Here is a 25,690-nt window from a genome sequence, read left to right as displayed (position 1 = left end):
CAATTTGATGTTCTTATGTTCTTCTTTTCCTTCGTGTGGACTTGGAGCCTTATTGATGGATGTTACGTGCTTCTGTGTCTAATATTGCTGACACATACTTAACTTGGGTAAGCAAATAGTTTGAGAAAATGAGTAACCTTGGTACCAAGGATAAGTTCGGTCCTCAGCAGTGAGGTGGCTCATTGGAGTCCACTCATTTTAATGGTCCCTACTTGAAAATGGTCTCCTCGTAAGAAATGAGCGGATATGAATTGGGTCAACCTTGTTACTTAGGACCTAAATTGGTTATTGATTTCAGGAGATACCCATATTCCTCACATGGTGCGAACGTACTTTGTATTGATTGGCATCTTGAGCTCTTGGGAGCCTGATTCCTGTTGAAGGGAGCAGAAAAACAATAGAGGAAAGGTTATTATTTTGTGCAGCCCCTCGTTACTCTTCAACTGATACCGGCAACTTGTAGAGGTTTCCAGATTATTGGTCTGAGCATCGCTGTGTTTTAAAGGCAGGGACCATCACTCATGATCTCTAGACGCCTCCTCAGAGCAAAAATTTACTCTTGAAGGTTGGAACGTCGTCGTATAATTTCATCCTTCACTCTTGAAGATGTTGGATAAGAGCCCGCTGCTTCCTTTCCCAGAAATTTAACTCTAGGAATAATCCATGAGAAGCGGGACCCGGGACCCAAAAAAATTCTTCCGAGCCCGTTGGCGGTTTTTTTATTATTTTAAATTTATAATATAATCTTGGGAAAAAATCATTTCCGGTTTATTTATCCGGAAATGGGTTTCCTTGTTTTTGGGACCCACTGCACTGTTTATATTTATAAAAGCAGCTCTCACGTGTACTTTTTTTTCCTCTTCTTTTTGTTTCTCGGCCAAACAAAAGAAAAGAAGTGATTGTAGAACATCCATCTCATATAATTATTTTTCCTTGGTTTCATTGTCAACTAAACATGAAACCGAATAGAGGCATATTTTTTGAATAAATTTATTGCATACACCTATTTCTATAAGATCTAATTAAGGGGTTCTTTCGTAATTTTTATATTTTATTATTAACTAACTAACCTTCGCTTTTTGTCTTATGAAATTGTTGAGATAAGTAGTACATACCTTAATTTACCTTTCTCTTTTAGGGAAAATTGTTTCTAATCCCCAACTTCTTTAGAAGTATTCCGCCTCCCACAAAGACTTTTTCAACGCTCCCAAAATCCCCAAAAGCAAAGTCATAATTCTCTGAGCCCCCACAACATAAAAACCTAATGCCCCGTTTGGCAAAGGGTTAATGAAGAGAGGTTAAAGAGAATGATTAATGTACTTAGCCCATTTGATAATCCGAATGACTAAATTATTAACCCGTTAAATAAGTTTTATTTTAGCCCTTATGATCAGTTTTAGTGTTTGGGAATAACAATGATTTTGACTATTTTTTTTACAATTAGAAGGGTTAACTCTTATTCCATCTAAATAGGAGTATTAGTAAACCCCTCATTTTGAGGGGTTAACTCATTTTAACCTCTCTAGAGGGGTTAACTTAACCCTTCTATATTTTTTATGTTTGGCAAATTATGGAGGGTTAACTCACTTTAACCCTTATATAAATTTGTTGTGTTTGGCAGGTTAAGAAGGGGTTAAGTCTCCTTAACCCCTCACTTAACCCTTTGCCAAACGGTACCTAAGAGTTTAAAACATGTGAAGACCATAATACACACACACTCTCTCTCTCTCTCTCTCTCTCTCTCTCTCTCTCTCTCTCTCTCTCTCTCTCTCTCTCTTTTCATGATGTTACTTATGAAGACCATAATACCAACTCGTAACATTCACAACCAACACGTAACATTCACAACCAACTCGTAACCTTTTCACAAACAATTCGTAATCTTCACAACCAACACGTATCATTGGCAACTAACTCGTAAACCTCACAACCAACTCATAACATTCAAAACCAACACGTAATCTTTCTTTACAACCAACTCATAACCGTCACAACCAACTCGTAACTGTCACAACTAACTCATAACATTCACAACCGACGCAATCTTCCTTTACAACCAACTCATAACCGTCATAACCAACTCGTAACTGTCACAACTAACTCATAACCTTCACAGCCAACCGACGCGTAACATTCACAACTAACTCGTAACATTGACAATCAACGTGTGACCATCACAGCCAACTCATAACCTTCACAACCAACTCGTAGCCTTGACAATCAACGCATAATCTTCACACCCAACACGTAACCTTTTCACAAGCAACTCGTAACCTTCACAACTAACACGTGTCCTTGGCAACTAACTCGTAAACTTCACAACCAACTCGTAACCTTCAAAACCAACACGTAACTTTCCTTCACCACCAACTCATAAGCTTAACAACAAACTTATTACCGTAAAATAATAACAATATACTCTACTTTAATCTCAAGTCATCAATTTCAAAAAAAATTATAACAATATGTAAACTTAAAGGGGATAGCGACGCAACTCGTCATCACCGTCTTTAAGATCGTAGTTTTCTTCGCCGCCGATGACGAACACCGAGAAAGTTTCGCCGCTGTTGTCGACGCCGTTGAATTTTTCTGAAGAGAACTAGATTTCACCCCCGCAAAACCCATTTTAAATCATCAAAGTAAAATATTGAGGACGGACAGAATACTTGAGAGAAAGTTGGGGGCTAGAAGCCATTTTCCCTAGCTTTTATTACAGGACAAGGACGGCGAGACAATTAATAATAAAAAACTTTAACAGCCGAGTCATAATAATATCATACGGTCGTCCACCGAATCATTAAAACCAGCTGCCCTTTACCTGCTCCATTTTTCTTTAATAAGTTCCCGGGTTAGCAAAACGTCGTCGTCATCGGGGATCAGGCTCAAATCTCTCTCTCTCTGTCGCCGCCGTCGATCGTTCATCATGAGCCTGACCGCAGCGACGCTAATCTTCCTCCTGAGGAGGCGGCGAAAATAGAGGAGGAGACTCGTCGCTACTTCGAGGGCCTCGCTCCCAAGCGCCACCCTAAACCCTCAAGGAGCGATATCCGACCCCGCCGGTATCGATATCAACCGTCTCCCCGTCTCCGATCGAGACTCCATCCCTGAGTTCCAGAAGCTGCGAGATCTCGCGTCGAATCCTCAGGTGTGCGTGTGTGCCGTGGGTCCCTCTCAGCGAAACCCTATCGGTCTCAAAATTAATCACAGTTAATTAATTTATTTATTTTATTTACTTATTATGTTGCTAATAACACGCTGTCTTCGAGCAGAGGCTGGTTTGTGAGGGAGGCGAGGTGGTAGAGGAGTACGTGGAGACTGGGTATTACGAGGATCTCAACTGCGTCGACAAGCAACATCACACGGTATAAACAACCCATCTTTCTCCTTATTATTATTATTATTATTTATTTTTATTTTTAATTTAGCTTTTCTAAAATCCGGTTAGAATTCTATGATGATTATGTGCTTATTTATTCTTTTGGGGTGGGGGAGTTAAAAAAGTTAAAAAGGAAAATTCCTTAAGTACCTAAAATATGAGATCAATATGGGGGACAAGTGAGGTCTCTCCATCCTATTGGATAATGAGTTCGCCATCATTAATGATGGTTAACTCATTATCTAATAGGAAGGGGACACCTCACTTGTTACTCTTATCGGTCCTATATTTTGGGCGTCCGTAGCAAAAAACTCAAGTTAAAAACATGATATTTTGTAGACCGGAACTGGGTTCATCAAAGTGGAAAAACCCGCAGACGGTGGTTTCGGTCTGAAGAAGCCAGCTGTTTCCAGCGCAGCTGTTTACCAACCTGCTCACAGAGGGAATCCGGCCACAAACGAATGGATCCCATCCGCGGACCCTGTAAGTTTACATTATACTATCCAAACAATCCAAACAATGTAATACTATTATTTTAGGATTCACAAAGATTCCTAACAAAAACAATGTAAACACTCGAATGAAAAGTTGTGAGGTGGATAAACACTTTCTATTTTGTGTCATAAATACTCTGATTTCCTAAAGGCATCCAAACAGCCCCTAACTGATCGCTGCAGGTGATTCCGGTTTCGAGCAAGCCGAGCAGGAGTGATATCTGAAGCTTCTTTTGGTACGCGTGCGTGCCACATCTCAGCGCCGTATGTTGTGGTCTCTTTGCATCGTGTGCGCGATTGGTGTGCGAGTCGTAGCTTCTCTGAGATGTACGATGAGGTTGAATAATCGTCTGTTGTAGCTTCTTCTGAGTTCCTTCTGTGCAACTTTAATAAGAAATCCTTTGGTGTGACCACCTGTTATTTTAAAACTGGGGCTGTATAAGCCTTTTATATTTCTTTTTACGATTGTTTTCGAGTCTATTGCTTCTTGATATTGGCAGAATGTATACTAGGTAGTTTGCATGGCTTAATTTTGCTCAGAGATTCTACACGCAACAACAGAACTCCCACCCAAAGGGCAAAGAGATGATCCAAGAATCGGAGAACAAATCCGAGAAAGTGAAACCAAATCGATGATAACCGTACCATGCGCGCAAGAAACACGCGGTTGAGCCGAGTCTGTTAGAAAACAAATACGTAAGAGCTAATGGCACAGAGAACAACTTGATAGATAAAAATTTCTTGCGCCCCACGCCCTGATGTTTAATGTTGCAAACGCGCATGGCTTTTTCTCTTATGTTAAATCTCCCACGCCATCGCACGTGTAGAGAAGCAAACAGCTCGCGTCCCTCCCCTTTTGAAGTAAAGAGTACTGGTGTGTTGAGCTCAGATACGCATAGTTTAGTTAAAGCTGAGGATATAGTCCAATATGAGCGCGCACAGGTTGTCTGTGTACTAGCATACTAGCAAATTTCATGCTTCTTCTAACTATCATTATGAGGCAATGTAGGGAAAGGAAACTGGCAAATATATAGAAAACTCAGACTCCGGAACATACAAGCTAGCTGCAAAAACAATATCACGTTTAATAGCGTTGACGCAGCCTCCATCTTTTTCTGCAGCGCTGAGTTGCCCATTATGCAGCATTCCTGAACTCACGGCATGTTTCATCCAACCTGACAATAGTCCTAACAATCAAGCCTTCTGGGACATCAGTAAGCTCGCAAATATCAGCAAACGGTGTTCCCTGTAATCCACATATTTAAACAATAGAATTTAGCATATTTATTCTGCCAATAATGTGTACAAGAAGGTAAAACCATTTGACGACAAATTATAGTAACCTTTGCCCATTCATAAACGACTTCGACCAGGCCAAATTTGAGGTTGACTTGTGCATACTCTTCAGGGTCGATGGATACATTGCATTGTACTTGGAGCTCCCCGAGTCTTATTGCTGTATCGTACAGCCTAATGAAGATAGACAATAAGCAAAGTTTCTCATGTTTTTGATACTGAATCCACAAAACTACATCTAGAAGAATCTAATGAGGCATTAATAACCAATGAAGAGAGGAGTTGTTTAAATAGACATGTTTAAGTGTATGAGCTATGAATTTTAGGTGAGGACAAAGATAGACGCTCATGTTCCATCAATATTTGAAGCAATTTCACCTTTTGGACGGAATTATAAGCTCATGTTCCATCAATAGTTGAAGCAATTTCACCTTATGGACGGAATTATAACATCATGTTCGCTCCCCGTAGCTATTGTGAATACATGTTTTTGATAAATGACAACTCTATCCTAGGACCCCCGTATCTTAACATCCCAGAGCATTCTGTAGCTGAGCTTGGGACCAAGAGTAGAAGAAGTTAAATGCTAACTCTTGCTTAAATTCAACAAGAATAAGAGTTAGCAAGTAATACCTACTTGGGTACTGGCCACGGCTTTGGCAGAATTAGCTGGTGTTGGGTCTCGATACCAACCAAATCTCAGTTGCCCAGCATAAGTTGTGTAAACATTTACTTAAGGTTATCCATTAACTGTGAGCCTTTGTCAATCGGGGGATAATTACAGAATGACATCATTCAACATCCAGACAATATTGAGATATAGATGCCAAAGAGACAATCACTTACGCGCTCCTACATGCACGGTCAATAATATGCAAACAGAGACAAGGGTCATAGTCTTTCTTTAACTTTCAACGCCAATGACGCTTACAAACATCCAACATATATACTGGCAACACAAAAAATAAACAAGAAAAAGGTTTCATGTTTTATGACTATGATAAATCTGATTAATCAGAGTCTAGTCAGTTTCCCGAGCAAGGAAAATTAATAAACATGAAATTTCATCCATCACTTGGCATTCTGTGTGCATAATTAAATTGGAAAATATGCTGAGACCAGAAGTGGATATTACAGTTTCCCCCTTTGTTAACTAATTTTTGCGATTGGCGAGATATGAAAATATTCCGGTGCATTGATTCACACTAAGACCTATATTTGACATACTAGGATTATAGGACATAACCAGACACAACACCCCGTGTAAATAATCCCAGCAGTCTATGTCCATGAGCCCCTGATTAGAAATGCCGTGAGGCTCCTTCCATAATAAACAAAAGGTTCAATAAACTTGTAAAGCTTTTATAATGTGCACACTTCTCAACATGCCTTAACTGATTATCAATATACTAAAACATCAGTGAAGAACAACTTTCATATAATGGCATCACACCATGTAAGATGGAGAAATACCTCTTCTTTGCATGAGCCAGTTTTGGAGTAAGAGATGGTTCAGATGTGTTCTTCTGCTGGAAAACAAGTGCAGACATAAGCGCTACAGCTTCTTCAGGCTCCAGATCATCCAACTGGTTCTCAAACAAACATTCTGTGGATATCAGTTCTTCTCCAGAATTCATCTCACATGCCACACGGCCCTTGATCTGAACTACGAGATCAGGATCAATGCAATGGATTTCCTTCAACACATCAATCTGCATAACAGGTGAAATAATTACTAAAACAGTGATCCACATGCACTTGCACTATTATATTATTATCTATGCCTTTTGTCACAAAACAGGATCGCATCCTGAGCTCCATAAAAGATTTGACAAAATTTTAAGACCACTAACAATCTGACATTAATACTCTTAAATTGGTGTCGGAACTCCTAGCAAGAAAATTAATCAAACGAGAGCACTTACCACCACTCCTACAGGCTTATTTAGCTGGTAGGAGAAGTTACCCTACAGTTTCAGCTCAAGAGACGAAGGAGCAGCAAGGATTTGTTATGGTTTTCATGAATTGCGGATAAGGTTATTGATCATTGAAGTAGAAGCCAAAATGAGGTTCGATATACCAGATTGAATTTTGATGATGACCATCAGTAAACAATAGTCATAGATTTCAGAAGATCTATCTAGTTCCCTTTGCTCCCAATTCATGAACGTTATATTCATTATTTGTAAGCCTTCTCCCAGAAAAGATAATAACACTGGAGCATGATTCAAGTTGACAAAGATCCATAAGAGAATTGAATGAATCTTTACAGACAAACCTGATGTGAATCTTTACAGACAAGCCTGAATGATGCCAAAAAAAACCCAATAATCACACCACAGAATGTTGATTGCCAGATAGAGGATGGATGAACATATCTTTTTTGGTAATGCAATTTATGCATGCAACGAGGGAGCAAGATTCTAATTTCCTATAGACCAGAAAATAGTCTCGACGAAGGGTTATGATGGTTTTATTTGATGTAAGGGTCACATCCTTTTAAAGACACAAAATGAGTCAAATTCCAGAATCATATTATGTGCCCAATATTAATGAAAAGAGAATACTAATTAGCATGAACATACTCGACCCTGAAAATCTGGCATCTGCTGAAGTGCTTCATCAGACAACTGATATTTCAAAGCATTGAGCTCCTCCTTGTGCCTCTTTTGCTCCTTGGCCCAGATAGTATGTTCCTTCAATTTAATACACCCATGGCACTTGTTCTCTGACATCATTTGCAATAGTTTATTATAGCTGCGGTATTCCTCCACAACAGCCATGTCATTCAACTTGAGATCTGAAATGTCACCATGGGGTCGATGTTAAAAACCGTCAACAGTTAAAGCAATAAGGGATGAGGTACAGAAATAACATAAAAGTATCCAGTTATGTCTCCAACAAACTAAATGCTGAGTACTACATAGTTGACGAAGATTTATGCAAACATATATGATAATGCTAATCTGCAGCAAACAACCCCTGGGTGCTTATGAGCCGGATTATGCCACAGATGGCTGCCTACATATTAATCTAATCCAGCTCCAGTTTCATCAAAAAATCTGCCACTGTACTAATGTACGGTATGAATCTAATCCAGCTCCAGTTTCATCAAAAAAATTGCCACTGTACTAATGTACGGTATGAATCTAATCCAGCTCCAGTTTCATCACAATCATTAGTTAAGTCATTTGATTCTCCAGTGCAAAAGGCTACTTCAAGTTCAAGTAGTGTTGCAATTAAAGGCGTCAAGATGTTGACTTTTGATTTGAACGTCTCCAACCGCAATGAAGGTAAAGAGTTTCTGAGGCCATGTTTTATTAACCTACTTCGGTAAAACTTTAAAACTGAAACATAGAAATATTTTGGCCTATATTTCATTTCTGCACGTAGCAGACTTCATTCCTCCACACAAAAGGACAGAGAGCCCACAAACAAAAGGACAGTTGGTCAGTATATCAAATATAGTACTTCAGGACGCTACAGGAAAGTGCCTAACCTCAATCACAGGTAATATATGAAGCTATACTTTATGTGTGTTTCCTTATTACAATATATAGTTATTTTTATACCATGAATGTTTCAAATTAGTAAATATTGTTCTGTACTGATAAAAGTGATATAAAAAGTGCACTATGTGAATATATGATATAATATGCACCATATGACTATATGATATTACCTAACTTTGGTCTCAGTAATGTATCAGATTTTCTAATCCAAGCTTTATATAAGATAAATTCTGCAGATTCATATAAAAAATTTAGCAGTTATGTCTAATATGATAATTTAAGTAAGTAAAATCTGTAAATTAAATATTTTATTAGATACTTCATGAAAATTGATAGATAAAAAAATAGTTCCAAACAAGAGATGATATAAAGATGTGCGACAGCAAACGACTAAACAAACAAGTCAAAAGCAACACTCCCCCGTGCTTGCACAGGTATAAGACTAGTTATACATAGTTGAAGAAGATCTACGCAACCGTATATGATACTGCTAATCTGCAGCAAACAACTGATGCTTATGAGCCTGATTATGCCACAGATGACTGCCTATATATCAATATTGTCAAGAAACTTGTATTTCTCTCGACAAACTAACATGCAAGGAAATGAGTTGAACAAATGACCTGACTTCACATGTAATGGGTCAGTCTTCGGTGGAAACGATCTTACCTTTCTTGGAACATTCTTTCAGTATATATACACTAACAAGTCAGATTAATCAGATCAGATATAAATCCATCTGCTTTTTTAAAACTTATCGATATGCTGCTGAATGATTGTCAAAATATAGCATGAATTAACAGGGCTTCTAATGTATTTCATGCAATGCAGCAAGCATTAATCAAATGAAGTGAGGTGAGAAAAATGATGTGTATAAAAACAATTAATTTTATATAGATATGGTTCTGAGCTATAAAATAAACTAGATAATTCAAAGTTCCATGATCAGATCATTCAAATTAGCACTCATTCCTGACTTTATAAGCTGATTTTGATTTTTTTTTTTTAATGTTCTAATCTACTCATATCCAGGCGTCTGTAATAGAAGCAAATACCTGATTGAACAAGAAATTTCACATACAGAAGATCAAGCAAACAACAATTGAACCTAATATTGTGTCATGCTTCTTACATATTCAATGAAAACAATGTTCTGAGGTGGAAGTTGGAACATACACTAATCATTAGTACATACATCATCATATGATCGAGGAACAAATCCGAAGAAAAAGATTATTCGTGAGCATAAGAACCTATGATGGACAATACCTTTAACAGCATCCAGCACTGGAGGGTATTTACTTCCATTACGTTTCTGATCTAAAAGCTGTTGGACAGTTTTTGAGTAAGCAACATTGCTGGGATCTTCAAGAAGCCGGACTTGATCAATCTTTATTTTGCAATTGCATATACTCATAATATCTCTATCATCTACTGCTATAACTTCATAGTTTACACCAGCAGCATTACCACGGTAAGGCAACTTGATATTTATGATGCCAGATCCTTTACGAGAACTGACAGATGAAAAATACTCTTCATCCATTCCACGCTTTCCTTTTGGAGCAATAAAATATCCTTCAGGGGGATTGCCACTTCCTTTCTCTTGAGGTGTATTCAAGGGACCTTTGTGAGTTTGCATAGAGGCCACATCAGTTGTCAATACTAAAACAATATATTGTTTGTTCATAGCAGAAGGTGTTTTCAAGATGACACCAAGTAAGTGATCTTCCTCCTAGCAGTAAATAAAACAAAGTTATTTAGACACTAGGAAAATTAAGCATTCTACATCAGGAGTTGCTAATGATTGGCTATCATGCCTTCCATACTACAAACAAAGAGACCCATTGAATTTACTTCTCAAGATCACAAAAAAGGAGGTGCTTTTGGAGTAACATCTAAACACTAGGAACCTTAATTTGCAAAAATGGCATAAGCGTTCATGTACTTTCACAATCACTACAAGTAAAAGGGAAATAATTCATGACCAATTTCTTCCAAAGTAATAATTGATTAGCATTTTTCTCTTTAACTATAATCCTTACTAATAATATTTCACAGCAAAGCACAAAACAAGACAACAAAAAGAGCAAGAAGCCTAGGATCTGAACAGACTTTAGGAATCATGTGAGGAATGAGGAGATCTAGGTTTATTTTTATCTTGAAGCTTGGCCTGTAGACTTAAATTAAGGCAAAGGAACCTAACAGAATGCGTCAGCATGTACACGTGTAAATCAACATGTATGGTGTAGATCGTCTGGAAGATGTCTATATGGAGTTCTCGGTAAGCTTATTTTGCTAGTTAGTCCTTGTAGCGAAATTTCCACAGTTATACATGTGTCTGTCTGTGTTTCAGTATATATATATATATATATATATATATATATATATATATATATATATATATATATATATATATAGATAGAGAGAGAGAGAGAGAGAGATTAATGGGTATCCTTGTCATAGGAGGCGATTTTCCTCCTTGTCGCCTATGTGGCACAATGCCCCACCATCCTCATAAAGTAGACACAAATCCCCACCAACTCACACTCTCTCTCCTACTTTATGAGGATGGCGGGCGATTGTGCCACATAGGCGTCAAGGAGAAATCCCCTCTATGATGACAAGGATACCCATTAATCTGCATATATATATATTATATATATATATATATATATAATATATATATATATATATATATATATGAGGAGGCTGATTACAAACTACTCTCACACTCATGTGCATAGAGGGAGATAGGGAGGGAGAAATGCGATCAGCACTCCTTGTGCTGCCTTACCGCCCTTGCTGCTAGCACAGCGCTGTTGCATCTCCAACAGACAAGAAAGGCAACAGCAGTGAAAAAGGGAGTTACGTGAATATGCAATGTTACGATGTTGGCTTTATAGAGAGAGGGTAAAGTTTGATCCAGACCATTTATTTTCTCTTTAGTAAGGTATGTTCGCTGGCTGAGTGGATTCAAGTATGAGCGTTACCTCAATATCTGAGTGATAAGAAATCTGAGTGATAAGAACTAAGAAGTGTGGTTTACAAAAACAGGTACAGGTTCAGATGAGATTTAGTGAACTAGATTCAATAACTTATCTGATTAACATGAAATCTAAACTGGGATATCTAAATCTCTGCACATTAAAATTCTTTTTAGTGTTATAATGGATATCCATAATTGATCTCCTGTATGTGTGTGCAGTTCTGTTTTGAATATATTCTTTTCTTAGGTTTACTTCAAAATAGCTATACTTTGTTATCTTCCCTCATATAAGGCCCATAATGGGTGAAAATTGAACTCAGCATGCATTGTAACTAGAACTATGGCTAAAGGAAGCTCGAGATCAAAGTTTAAGATAAGTAGTGGGTTAGGATTCTGTTCAGTAATGGGTTAGCATTCCCTTCAGTGATGGATAAGGATTCACTTCCAGTGATGGGTTAGGATCATGCAATGGAGTTAGGGGAGGGGTACTGTTGAAAAGTTTGATACTGGAGAATCCAATAGTGTCTTCCAACCAACCATCACTTGATGGCCTCCCCTGTCTACAGTCATTGCATGCAAACTGATGTTACTGAACTCTACATAGAAAATTCACGGAGAGGAAATGCCCTGGTTATCAGCTGCTGGATGGGAAACAGAAGTTAGTACACTCTACATACACAAATAGAATGACGAGGATCCTCATCTGCAGCGTGTAGAAACCGAAGATGGGGGAGTCTCAGATGTGTAGAGCCTTATTTTGTTAGTTCTTATTTATCTAATTAATTATAGGGATTAAAGTGCAAAACTATCAAGAGTAAACTATAAATAAACTTCAACCAAGTTGCAAACTTGAGGTAGAATGGATATTACGATTCATTTAGTCTTTTAAAGTAGCTTCATTGGACAAAAGCCCATACAGAGTCATATATACAAAGTTTGGATGGTCAATTTGTCAAGGGATTACAAAGAGTTTTCTTCACTTAGTTACTGAAAAATGGGCTATTAAAGCAATGGTAGATTTAAGGTAATCAACAATGGACAAACAAATTGTGAAAGAGGGTTATTTGTAAATATGGTGCTAATAGAAAAATTAGAATATCAAGAAATGAATGCTTACTAACTGATATCTGACAACCACCACTCTACCAGGAGAGAGAAACGGTTGAGCTAGACGTGATTGCATGACTGCCTTTGATATAGCATCTCTGTATATCTCTGCGTTTGAAGCCATCTCAACGTACTGCTCAATAGCCGGTTCTCCTTTTATACAACTGAAAAATTAAAGGTGGGGCTAAGTGAATGAAAATAAAAGGAAAGTTAATAAAATGACAATGTCAACTAAGGAAAGCTAGTGCAAACCCATGCTTTCCTATGCTATAAGAGCCTAGCAAAAGTCATTTGTTATCCATATGCATTGGCATGTAATCAGGAAGAAACATGCACATATGTAGACATATCAGAAACATTTTGTTGTCGAAAATTATGGAGCACAGCTGCACAGGTGTATGCTGAATTGGGTCCTATATCCATAACCAACCCATTTTGGACAAGGATACATGTTTGACATGTGTAAGGAGATTAATGGATCCCAAATAACGGTAGGTTGTCTACTATACATTTATACCTATGTTCAATAGCTTTGAAATTGTTGACTGTAAACCTGGGTTGTTTGTAAACCGTATCAAGCATCTTAGTGGAACTAGAAAATAAATTTTGTTACCATATTCATAGTGCCCTTGATCTTTCAACTTTATATAGGATTGTTTGTATAGTTGATATGATAGTGCAAGATAACCATTTAGAATGGAATTTTTTCCCCTCAAAACAAATCTCAACATATCCAATACCCATACCAACAAGGAAACCAGAAAACTAGTTCTTTCAGCACATTCCCAGTGCTCTTGCTTGCAATTTATATATTATGGTTTGTGACATTATATGTTTACTGCCATTTAACCACTTCATCCAAAAGTTAAACTGATGAACTGCCAACTGTGAGCCTGTGATCTAACAAATGCATACAAAGGAAGTTTGATAATTAAGACTCCCCCTACATGAGGAACTTTGAACTACAATAATTGGTCTCAAACTATATATGATTACATGAAGAAACATGTTTTAAATTGTCAGAAAATGAGATTTGAACCCAAAACCTCTGGAAACCTGGTGTTCTGATACCATTCATGGAACTGCTTGACCCAAACATTAAGTTAAATGTGGTTAATAATGTATGTCGAGCAAACTTCGCACTTATATAAATCTCAAAGCAATAACCAGATCACATTCAGAAGCAGTTCCAAATAGAAGGATATGACAACATAGGGGAGCTTCATAATAAAAGAACCTTCAAGGCAGTTCAATTATGGAAATTACAGAAGCTAAAGAGATTAATTAACACCAAGGAAATATTGCAATAATATCTCAAGGCTTAGTCCAGCAAGTGCTGTTTGATTTTACAGCAAAATGTATTGAGTTTGAACACCAAAACTGTAAACATATGTACATAAATCTGAAATATGGCACAGGAAAATAGACTCACTCTATGGTTTTGGTAGTTTGTGATAGCTTTATCAAAAGAAGCTTCTCTTTCTCAGGCAAGTTCTTTTGAGCATGGAATTCCGCAAAACTTCTTTTCAGCATGTCCTCCACCTGCAACAAAAGATCCCACCAAGTATAATGATAAATGATCCCTTTGAAGTGTGAACTTGAGTGTGTAGTAAGAAAATTAAATAGAGCAACAGGAAGCAAGCACAGGAAGCAAGCACAGGGATGAAAAAGTAAACTTGAGATGGAGAAGAAACAAATTTGCAGATGAAAGATAATGTCAGTTCAACATATAAAAGCACACCCTACCCCCATAATGTGAGTGTTCCTGCAAAATTATTCAACCTGATTTGATGGAACTTAAATGGGAGTTAACACAAAATTAATGCAATAATGTTCATCATAGTCCAGCAACCCGCTTCAGTATTTTACTATCATTGGGTACATAATCGCAACACCATTGCTCAAAATGTCATCTCTAATAAGAAAGTGTACTTACACTTCTATTGTGAACCTAACACCACCACAAGACACGTCAAACCAAACTCGTGCATATATTTTTAAAAAGCTATTATACTATTGTAAACAGTGTGCGTAAACATTAAGTGCAGAAACATGTCTGTGAAGGCATATCCATCTGAACTCTCTCTCTCTATTACACCACCACTATTAGTATTATATAGGAGCGTCAAATCGTTGTAGTGTTCTTTATTTTAAGAAATTAACATATCCCTTGTAAGACTGACTTAAACCAATTAATAAGAATAAATCAATCTGAATGTTTACAACACATGATAACAATATGAAATAGGCAATTATATGCTCCTAAGATAAGCGGTCCCCTTGATCCAGTGAATTATGTGGCTTCATTATATATCTCTTTTGTAAGAGATTGCACAAAACATCTACAGTGATTCAACAACATCAAGGAGAAGGCAAATATAGGGTTACCTTCAATTCTTCAACACGAAGGAGATGTAGAATCATGGTGTAGGTCAATCGAAACTGTGATTCAAGTCGAGTCGGTTTTCCAACTATAACATGTTTCAAGTCACTCTCCTCTGGGATCTCATCACGACACATAACAATTACTGTACCAATCTTATCAAGTCCTCTCCTTCCAGCACGTCCAGCCATTTGGATATATTCCCCAGGGAGTAGTTTCCTGAAATCTTTGCCATCAAACTTCCTTAATGTATCAAAGACAACCTGAAGAAAAATAGCTTTTTAATTAGGACACAAAATGAAAATTTCATACAGCTCAATAATAAATAATAAAAAGAAAAGAAAAAATAGACGGAGGCAAGTATTAGTGCCAACTAGGAATGCAAACAAATAAAAACAATTCTATCCAAATCCAATTCGACATTTGCACGCAGCTACTGTGGGGATCCTAGAAGCCTAGAGCAATATGGATAGAGATTATAATATCATTATAGACACTAAATGAGGTATCAATGCTTCAGTAGTTGCATTAGGTTCACCTAATTGCATACAATATACACATGACACAATTGCTTCAGCAAAAAGAAAAGAAAAAAAAAGAAACATATATATGATGCACAAGCATGATACTTATCAGGCTCCTAAATTCGAGACACAAGAAAAAAAGAACAGGAAATATGTGATGGGGGAACTTACTGTTCTGGCAGGAGCATTAACCCCCATGGCAAATGTCTCTGTTGAAAATAAAACCTACATGGCCAAGTAAAACATTACTCAGTCCTTAACAAATCAGCATGCATATTTACTGTAATCATTGCAATTATAAACATAGAGACAATATGCTCCAGATAGACAGAAACAACAGGAGACAAGTTGTATAGATTTCAAATGATATCTGAAAGAGAACTTATATCGTTTATGCCAGAACTTGTGGAGTAGCCTAATAAGATCCATTAAGTAAGATACAAGAAATAGCATCAAAGAGCTGAAAGTTCCCTTTCTGGATAAAGATTATCTCATATGACTTCTATTTGAAAAGAAATATATTACAGGATATTTTAAAATAGTACCACAAGAGATCCTTCAGGTTAATGATTCAGTTAGATTGCCATCATGTAATCAGGAAGTGAATGATATACATTTGAAAAAAAATGCTAGATTAACAAAAGTATCGGTCAAATTTGTGACTGTTTGCAAAAAAAAAAAAACACAACCAGGTGACAAATTCTCTTTTTCATGATACATGTAAATATCAGGTGCAGGATACGGACAGCTACGCTAAATCTTTAAATATGACCTCAGTGAGCCTCTCTGGTTAAACAATCGTCTCTCCTAGGAGCCAAGTAAAAGGGTATGACATACTCCATTTCACCTACCTACTATACACTATACAGAGCTGAGTATGGCTGGAAGTGGAAAGGAATCGAATTGACATTTATATTTGTATTCGTTTAAAATCTTGGGACTTCGAATCAAAATTCAGATATCCTTCCCTAAATTTCATAGAATCGAACATGAATATTCTTTGAATACTCATCGGGTATAAATATAAGTAATTGATGGATATTCTATAGTTTATGAATATTAGACTATTTAACTAGAGATATTTTTACTTGGTTAATGATATATTTTCATTTTTCTAAAGAAACTGAATTTCTAAATAACAGGTGAATTCATAATTGTAAATTATTCCTTTATAGTTAAAATAAATAATGTGTAATTTGGATATTCGATTAGAAATGGATTTGGTACCCTGAAGTCTCTGAAAATTAGTATAGAACCTAAACCAGAAAAGGAGGGCAAAAACATAACATCGTATGTGTAACAATAAAGTTACAAGGGACCAAATTTTAAATGAATATTTGATAAACAAACAAATTGAAGACGTAAATGCTCATATTTGCATCACTCGATATCCGTACCAAAACTTATTTGATTTCTATTAAATGATCTTCAAAAAAATTGAATGAATAACTAGATGGACAAAGTTAAACTACTTGATAACATCGACCAACTTCCACCCCTAGATTTGACTGTTTGTAATTGCTTGTTTCCCAACAATTCCACCACATTCATATTCATCCCTTATTCACCCCCCTCCCAGCCAGCCATTAGAACACCTTTCCTCATATATATATAATAGGAAGTCCCAGACCTAACATCTCACAGTCTTACCTCAATTCTGCAAACTTAGCCACCCATTAAAATTAAAAAGTGTGCGGTAGTCAATATAATGAGTGAACTGACTCTGCTACTAAAATAACAAATAAACTGGCATCTGTAGATAAGTGTGAAATTCAACATTTAACGAATTAACATGTCAGCTATGACGTTTTGATACTGTTAAGTAGTTCAATCATTCATTCATTTAACATATTGTTCAACTCGAGTAGCTGAAATATGGCAGATAGCTGTGCCAATTTCATCAAAATACTTTAACATTTAAAATACGCTAGAATTTATAAAATATGAATGTATCATCCGCATACAATCAAATAAAATGAATGAATTAACCAAATGTGGGATATAGTTATATACAAAATCAGTTTTACATGTGTATCTAATATATTTGTATATGCATCTGGAAGCCTCATGCCAAATATTCTAGGGAAGGACCAGCTACAGTCACACTTACCTTAATCACACCACGACAAAAGAGCATCTCAACAACTTCCTTCACGATTGGAAGAAGACCAGCATGGTGCACGCCAATCCCTCTTCGCAGTAGGTTCTGAACTCTGACAACCTGCAAAACCAATCCACTCAAATAACTAACAGATGTCAAGCTAATTAAGTATGATGCAGCCAATACACAACTATAAACAGGCATACCTGTGGCAGGTTCCTATCAGATCCCTTTAGCCGTGAAAATGCCTTGTCACAAAAGAGGCGTATTTCACTTTTCTCGGAACTGCTTGTAAGATCAATACTTGTCATATTATCTACTGATTTGTCACAACGGTTCTTAGAGAAGCAGAAGATAACCACCTGAAATCAGGGTTATGCACGGATTAATATGTAATATTCCATGTCAAGAAACTTGGAGGGCTTCAGACACAGAATATAAAGAGATAATAACCTGATATACATGCCAATGAACACTAATCAAATAGGTTCATAATTAATCATTAGCCTCTACCTAGGAATAATTCTAGTTAAAAAAATCAAATGGAGTCTTTAAGAAAGATAGAAGGGCATGCACTGTACATACAGGCAATAATGACTTCTTCGAAAGCTTGTTTACTAGCAACAACCACAAAGAAGCCTCTGATCTGCTTGAACCCCAGTTACTTTGTTGTCCTCCACTTTGTCCAGAAACCTTGGCTACATTTTGAGGCCCAGAGTGTTTTTGACCTTTCCATCGGTTAGAAGTTTCACGCTGCCTGTTTTGGCCTGCACCATGGGGTGATGTCGCTCCCAAAATTTTCCCGGAACTTCCACTGGCGATATTTGAATTTTTTCGCTTACAAGCATCCTTTGCTGCTTTTAGCCCCTGGGGCAGAAATGCCTCATTCTCACATATTTTATACAGTTCCCCAGAATAGAATAAGCAGTGCTCAAGAGGAACTGGCCTCCTCGTGGTCCTGATAGGAAAGCAAAAAAGGAAAATGATAAAATTGAAGTCATTGCAGTGAAAGAAAGCATCTAGATAATATCTGTGTCAAAGCAAAGAGCTTATTCGAGAACACTGAAGCAGGGGAAAAAGGGATTACAGGCCAAAGGGCTTTCTGTGTGTGCGGCGTATGGGGTGGGGGGTGGGGGGGGGGACGCGTTCAGTTATAGTGTCGTCAACATGAAGGATTACTTTAATGATAATAGCAACAATGCTTGTGTGTGGTCAATATAACAATAACATTAGCTATGCATGTCAATGAATTCAAGCAGAGAACATCAGTGGGTGCTCACGATATCACACGAATTTTCTTTTGCTTGGTCCGTCCAATCCAATCCGCAAATTCAGTTGTGTTGGGAACCTGTAGCATGTCACCAAAAGCTCAAGTTAATTCAAAAGGTACCCAATAAAGGTGAACAAGCAGGTTAAAATATGAGTACTATAAAAAATGACCTCTTCTCCTTTGGTCAGGAGCGATAGCACGTAACCAAAACTGACTACCTCTCACACAGACACTTCTTTCAATAGTTTTTAGGTAGTGATTTTTGCCTGTTTGCACCGTTTCCAATTGGCTGATGAAGCAACTAATGCATATGTTTCCTCTAAATCATAGCACCAACACAACAAAATAGGGGTAGTTGATAATTTGAAGACCTAATGTGGCATGGGGAGCATAATCAAAAGCCTAAGCATGAACACATGAAGATATTACATTCTGTGTGTCCTGATAATATTACTGCTGCATATACATAATAACGCTCACACAACAGGGTACATCCATTCAAAGAGGAAGTACTTTGGATTGTCATTGTCTAATAACACAAGAAATAGATTACTCGTTGGCCCCTTATAAATCGTCTATAACCTGTTTGATCTATGAAGTATGACCAAAAATGTTTCTGAAGTTGGCAAGGGAATCATACAATCTGTAAACTATTGAATTATTCCCTCACATCCAATAATCTTTTCCTTCTATTTGCTAGATGGTAATGTGCAGATATTCTGCTGTGTGACAGATATTCTGGTTGGTAATCTTTCCCTTCTATTTGTTGGATAGTAATGTGCAGTGCAGATATTCTGATGTGTGACACACTGACACCATTGTTTACCATGGCATCTTATCTAGCATGGACTAAAAAACCCATTTAGAATCAGGTAAAACACAGTGCATTTATAACACTGTTAATGCAAAGAACAGTAAATTGTTCCTAATCAGACAGGATGACAAATAGAACCTCAGTAGTTTGCTGCTTATTGCTAAATTTTAACTTGTGCAACATTAACTCACATTTAAATATAAATTGACTTTATGATATTAAACACGTTTGAAACAAAAGTTCAGGGAAAGCCACCTAAAAGATTTTGGGACGAAATTTCTGTAAATTCCAACAAGTTGTATATAAAGCTCAATCCCATTAGTTGCCTGCCTACGAGATTAGTACTACCGACTTTCATAGGCTACATCCCACAATTTTTATCCACTTTTGTTTGCTTTGACCCAGTAGTAAGTTTCTTCTTCAAAATCGCGATTTTTGTTGGCGATAACCCACAATTTTTTTCTAGCAATGGCAATTAAGTTTGAGTACTTCAAACTTCGTAATTATTTTGAGCATTTTTTTAGTCTTGACTTAAATGACAACTAATTATGGGCAGTTCAAAGTTTACAATTTCCATGGGCTATAACTAACTATGTTTGTTCATTTCTATTCATTTCAACGCATTGACAATTAAGTAACTGTACTTCAAAATTTAGGATTTTCATAGGGTATAGCATACATTTTTGTTCATTGTCTTCCTTTTCTACTTATAAAATTAGTGATTTTTATGGGCTGGTAACGCATGATTTTTTTTCTCCACATTTGTTCTTTTGACCAAACGATAATTAAATACACGTAATTTAAAATTTCACAAATTTCACAATTTCAAAATCATAAATTTGCACTTATCAACTCACAATTTTTGTTCATTTTCATTCGTTGCGGCTCAATGACAACTTAGTACATGTACTTCAAAATTTACAATTTTCATGGGGTGTACGGCATACAATTTGTATCCATTTTCTCTTTTCAACAAAGTGACTATTAATTATAAAAAAATTAGTGATTTTTATGAGCTATAACTTTTGGTTTTCGTCCATTTTTGTTCTTTTGACCAAATGATAATTAGGTATGTGTAATTTATAATTTCACGATTTTCATGGACTATTACCCATTATTTTGTCCATTTTCGTTCATTTCACGAGTATTTCAAAATTGAGTACACATATTTCAAATTCATTTCCACCAATGAAAATTGAGTACACATATTTCAAATTTCACGATTTCATGAGTTACAACCCATGATTTTTTCCATTCATTTCAACCGAATGATAAATATGTATGTGTACTTCAAATTCTTAATTTTCAAGTGTTAACCCATGATGTTTATTTATGTTTGCTTTGATCCTTTTTCATTTCGACACAATGAAAATTAAATAGGTGCATTTCTATATTCATGATATCATGAGCTGCAAACCACGATTTCTTTTCATTTCATTCATTTCGACCCAATGTCAATTGAATGCGTATACCTCAAAATTCACGATTTCATAGGCTAACCCGTGATTTTTATCCATTTTAGTTTGTTTCAATCCAATAACAATTAATCATATATACTTGAAAATCAGCGATTTTCATGGGCGTATAACTCATTATTTTTGTCCGTTTTTTGTTTGTTTGAACCATACACTTAGTTGCATGAGTATGGATACTGGTACAGGTGGGTATGGGTACTGGAACGGGACACGGCTAATTTGCAAAAAGCAGGGTATAGGGACACAACTATATATATACATGTAATGTATATTTATGTGTTAAATTTAATACTTTATATAAGATCAATATTTTTTTCATTTTCGTAAGATCGATATATAAGAAATAGATGTGAAGTGTAGAATATACCTCCAAGAAGTGTACGATGAGTATTTTAAATTAAAACATGTATTATATAATTGAGTATAAGCCCGAATAAATATATGCATATATTCATGAAGTTTCCAAGAGGTTTGGGCATGGGCACAGGTACGGGTAAGTCTTCCTAATAGAAGTACCCAAGTAACAAAGACCACACGTCAATTAAGAATGCAGTACTTCAAAATTCATGATTTTCATGAACTATAACACGATTATTATCCATTTTTATCTATTTCAACCTAATATCAACTAATCAACTAAGTATAGAAACTTCAAAATACAAGATTTTCATAGGCTATAACTCATGATTTTTCTTTATTTTTCGTTCATTTTGATCTAATGGTAATTAAAAATGTGTACTTCAAAATTACAACCTTAAGAGTTGTAACTCAAGATTTTTGCCCATTTTCGTTCTTTTCGACCTTAAGACAGTTAATTACGGATACATTGAACTTCATGATTTTTACAAACTATAACCCATGATTTTTGTTCATTTTTATTCTTTTGACCAAATAGCAGTTAAGTATGCGTACTTCAAGATTTCACAAGTTTTATGGACTATAACACATGATTTCCGTCCATTGTTGTACTTTAAAGTTCTTGATTTTATAGGCTAATTCATAATTTTTTTCATTTTTATTTTGTCCAACCCACTGTATAATTAGTGATTGATAAATAATTATCAATGGTCGATATGAGCTATAAAATTATGGGTTATTGTCCCTTTTTTTGTTTCATTCTAATGTCAGTTAAGTTTAGGAACTTCAAAATATGTAATTTTTATAAGCCACAACTTACAATTTTTATTTATTTTTCCATTTTGACTCAGACAATTAAGTATGTGTGCTTCAAATTAACGATTTTCATATATTATAACACGATCTTTTTGCGTTTTCATTCGTTGTGATTCAGTAGCAACTAATTATGTACTTGAAAATTAATAATATTAATTTTCATGGGCTAGCCCATAATTTTTATCCATTTTCATTCGTTTCGACTCAATGACAATTAAGCATGCAAACTTTAAAATTTTATGATTTTCATGAGCTATAACTCATGATTATTGTCTTTTTTTCATCTCAATGTCTTCTAGGTATGGAAATACCTAATGTCGCGATTCTCATCAACAATAACTAATGATATTTGTTCATTTTCATTCGTATCGAACCAAAGACAATTAAGTATAACAAATTTATGGGTTATAACCCACTATTTTTGTTCATTTTCGTTCGTTTCGACCAAATTATAATGAATAATGTGTACTAACAAATTCGTGATTTTTATAGGCTATAACACATAATTTTTGTTCATTTTTGTTCTTTTAACCATATAGTAACAAAAAATACACACTTTAAAATTTCACGATTCTCATTGACTATGACCCATGATTTTTTTTCTATTTTTTTAGTTTCGGTCATATGGTAACTAAGTACATCTAGTTCAAAATTCATGATTTCATAAACAAGAACTCACTATTTTTATTTGTTTGTCTGTTTCAGCCCAATGGCAATTAAGTACAAATATGTCAAAAGTCATGATTTTCATCAGCTAATCTCATCTCTCGACTCAACGTTAACTAAGTATGTGAACTTCAAAAGTATTAATATTCATCGATTATAACCTACGATTTTTGTAGGTTTCGACTCAAAGGCAAGTTACGTGTGTATTTTTAAATTCACGGTTTAGAGGATATAACCTACTTTCTTTGTCCATTTTCGTTCACTTCAACCTATTGATAATTAATTACGCACACTTCGAAATTCTTTATTATTATGGGCAATAACATATAATTTTTGCCAGTTTTTGTTTGTTTGACTGAATGACAATTAAGTTGCATAATTCAAAATTTCAAGAATCTTAATGAAATATTGGTCTATTACTATATATATATAGAGAGAGAGAGAACGCGCAAAACTTGTGTCAACTTAAGTGGATAGTAAAAAGTTGTACATCAAACTTTTTAGCCACTCATATTGCCTAAGGATCCTTGCATGATAAGAAAATATTTTTTATATTAATAAATGAGTGGCTAGGAAGTTTGGTGGACATCAACTTAAGTTGATAGGAGTTTTCACCACGTGGAAATTTAAATATGCATATTACCACATTCACAATTTTATGAGATGCAACCCACAAATTTTGTTTATTTTTATTCGTTTCAACACGATGACAATTAAATATGCGCACCTCAAAATTCATGGTTTTCATAGACTAATCCATGATTTTTTGAACATCTTTGTCTATTTTGATCCAATGACAATTAATTATGCATGCTTGAAAATTAATAATTTTCATGCGCTATAACACATAACTTTAGTCTATTTTCATTCGTTTTGACTCGATGGCAATTAAGCATGCGTACTTCAATTCATGATTTTCATGGGTAACACATGAGTATTGTCCATTTTTGTTTGATTCAATCCAACGTCAATTAAAAATGCAAACTTCAAATTACACAAATTTTATAGGATATAATTTACGATTTTTGTTCATTTTGTTTCAACAGCAATTAAGTGTACTTCAAATTCAAGATTTTCATAGGTTAGAAACTTATAATCAACGATCTTCGTCCGTTTTCGTTCGTTTTGACCTAATGACAACTAATTACAGATGTTTCAAAATTCGCGATTTTTATGGGTTATAACCTATAAATTTCGTCCATGTTCATCCTTAATTTTTTGACTAAATGACAATTAAGTATGCGTATTTTAATATTTTACGATTTTCATGGACTATAACACTTGAAAATTCGATTCATTGCGACTCAATAGCAACTAATTATGCATATTTTAAATTTAAAACTTTTCGAGTCATAACCCATGATTTTTCTTCACTTTCATTTGTTTTAATCCAATGACAATTAAATATACATACTTTAAAATTGTTGGTTTTCATGAGCTAACCCATGATTTTTGTCCATTTCGCTCATTTTGATCAAGTAAAAATTAATTATGTTACTTGAAAATTAGCGATTTTAATGGGCTAAACCCATACTTTTGTCCATTTTCTTTCATTTCGACCAAATGATAGTTAGACATGTTTATTTCAAAATTGCATGATTTTCTTTCATTACCCATGATTGTTGTCCATTTTTGTTTGTTTCGACCCAATATCAATTAAGACAGGAACTTTAAAATTCACGTTTTGTTCATGGGCTATAAATCAAGATTTTTATTCATTTTTACCCATAGGCAATTAAGTATTGAACTTCAAGTTTTCAAATATTTTATTTTTATAGATTAGAACCCACGATCTTTATCATTTTTTATTATTTTCGACTCGGGACAAATATTTATGCGTATTTTTTTCTCACTCCAATAGTTATCAGTCTTATTGCATTTCTACTTACAATGAACACTTACACCTTGATGCATACTTCAAAATTGGTGATTTTTATGAGCTAACATATGACTTTTGCGCATTTTTGTTCTTATGACCAAACGACAGTTAAGTATGCGTTCTTTAAAATTTTCACGATTTTCATGAACTATAACCCAAGATTTTTGTCCATTATTTATTTACACCAAATGGCAATTAAATATATGTATCTCAAAATTAACAATTTCATGAGCCACAACCCATAATTTTTATTCATTTTCGTTCCTTTCAACCCAATGAAAATTAAGTATGCGTTCATCAAAATTCTTGATTTTCATAAGTTAACCCATGATATTTTTCCATTTTCGTTCCATTAGTTCCAATAACAATTAATAATATGTACTTGAAAATTAGCAATTTTCATAGGTTATAAACCACGATCTTTTATCCATTTTTTCGACTATGGTAATTAGACATGTGTGCTTTAAAATTTTATGATTTCATGGGCTTTATCCATTGATTATTTCTTTTTTTCTTATTTCAACCCAATGCTAATTAAGTATGGGAATTTCAAATTTCAGTATTTCTTGTGCCACAACCTAAGATTTTTGTTCATTATCATTCATTTCAACCCAATAGCAATTAAGTACAC

General features: G+C 35.3%; 1 protein-coding gene and 1 pseudogene across 1 annotated transcript in view; one reads left to right on the top strand and one right to left on the bottom strand.

Moving 5' to 3' along the window:
* Nucleotides 60-4,345, top strand: LOC109849800 (annotated as a pseudogene).
* Nucleotides 4,880-25,690, bottom strand: part of LOC109851034 (DExH-box ATP-dependent RNA helicase DExH11) — a 34,421-nt gene continuing 13,610 nt past the window's right edge. Inside the window, exons 12-24 of the mRNA XM_020421141.1 lie at nt 19,063-19,130; nt 18,368-18,740; nt 17,989-18,144; nt 17,792-17,902; nt 15,853-15,906; nt 15,163-15,420; nt 14,207-14,316; nt 12,785-12,938; nt 9,948-10,413; nt 7,752-7,966; nt 6,640-6,878; nt 5,214-5,340; nt 4,880-5,116 (exon numbers count right to left, since the gene is read on the bottom strand). Coding sequence (XP_020276730.1) covers nt 5,006-5,116; nt 5,214-5,340; nt 6,640-6,878; nt 7,752-7,966; nt 9,948-10,413; nt 12,785-12,938; nt 14,207-14,316; nt 15,163-15,420; nt 15,853-15,906; nt 17,792-17,902; nt 17,989-18,144; nt 18,368-18,740; nt 19,063-19,130 — 2,442 coding nt within the window. The 3' untranslated portion in view covers nt 4,880-5,005. The remainder of the gene's footprint in view (nt 5,117-5,213; nt 5,341-6,639; nt 6,879-7,751; nt 7,967-9,947; nt 10,414-12,784; nt 12,939-14,206; nt 14,317-15,162; nt 15,421-15,852; nt 15,907-17,791; nt 17,903-17,988; nt 18,145-18,367; nt 18,741-19,062; nt 19,131-25,690) is intronic.

Source organism: Asparagus officinalis, chromosome 7 (assembly GCF_001876935.1).
Source record: "Asparagus officinalis chromosome 7, Aspof.V1, whole genome shotgun sequence".
Lineage (NCBI taxonomy): Eukaryota > Viridiplantae > Streptophyta > Magnoliopsida > Asparagales > Asparagaceae > Asparagus > Asparagus officinalis.
This window is presented reverse-complemented; position numbering and strand designations above follow the sequence as displayed.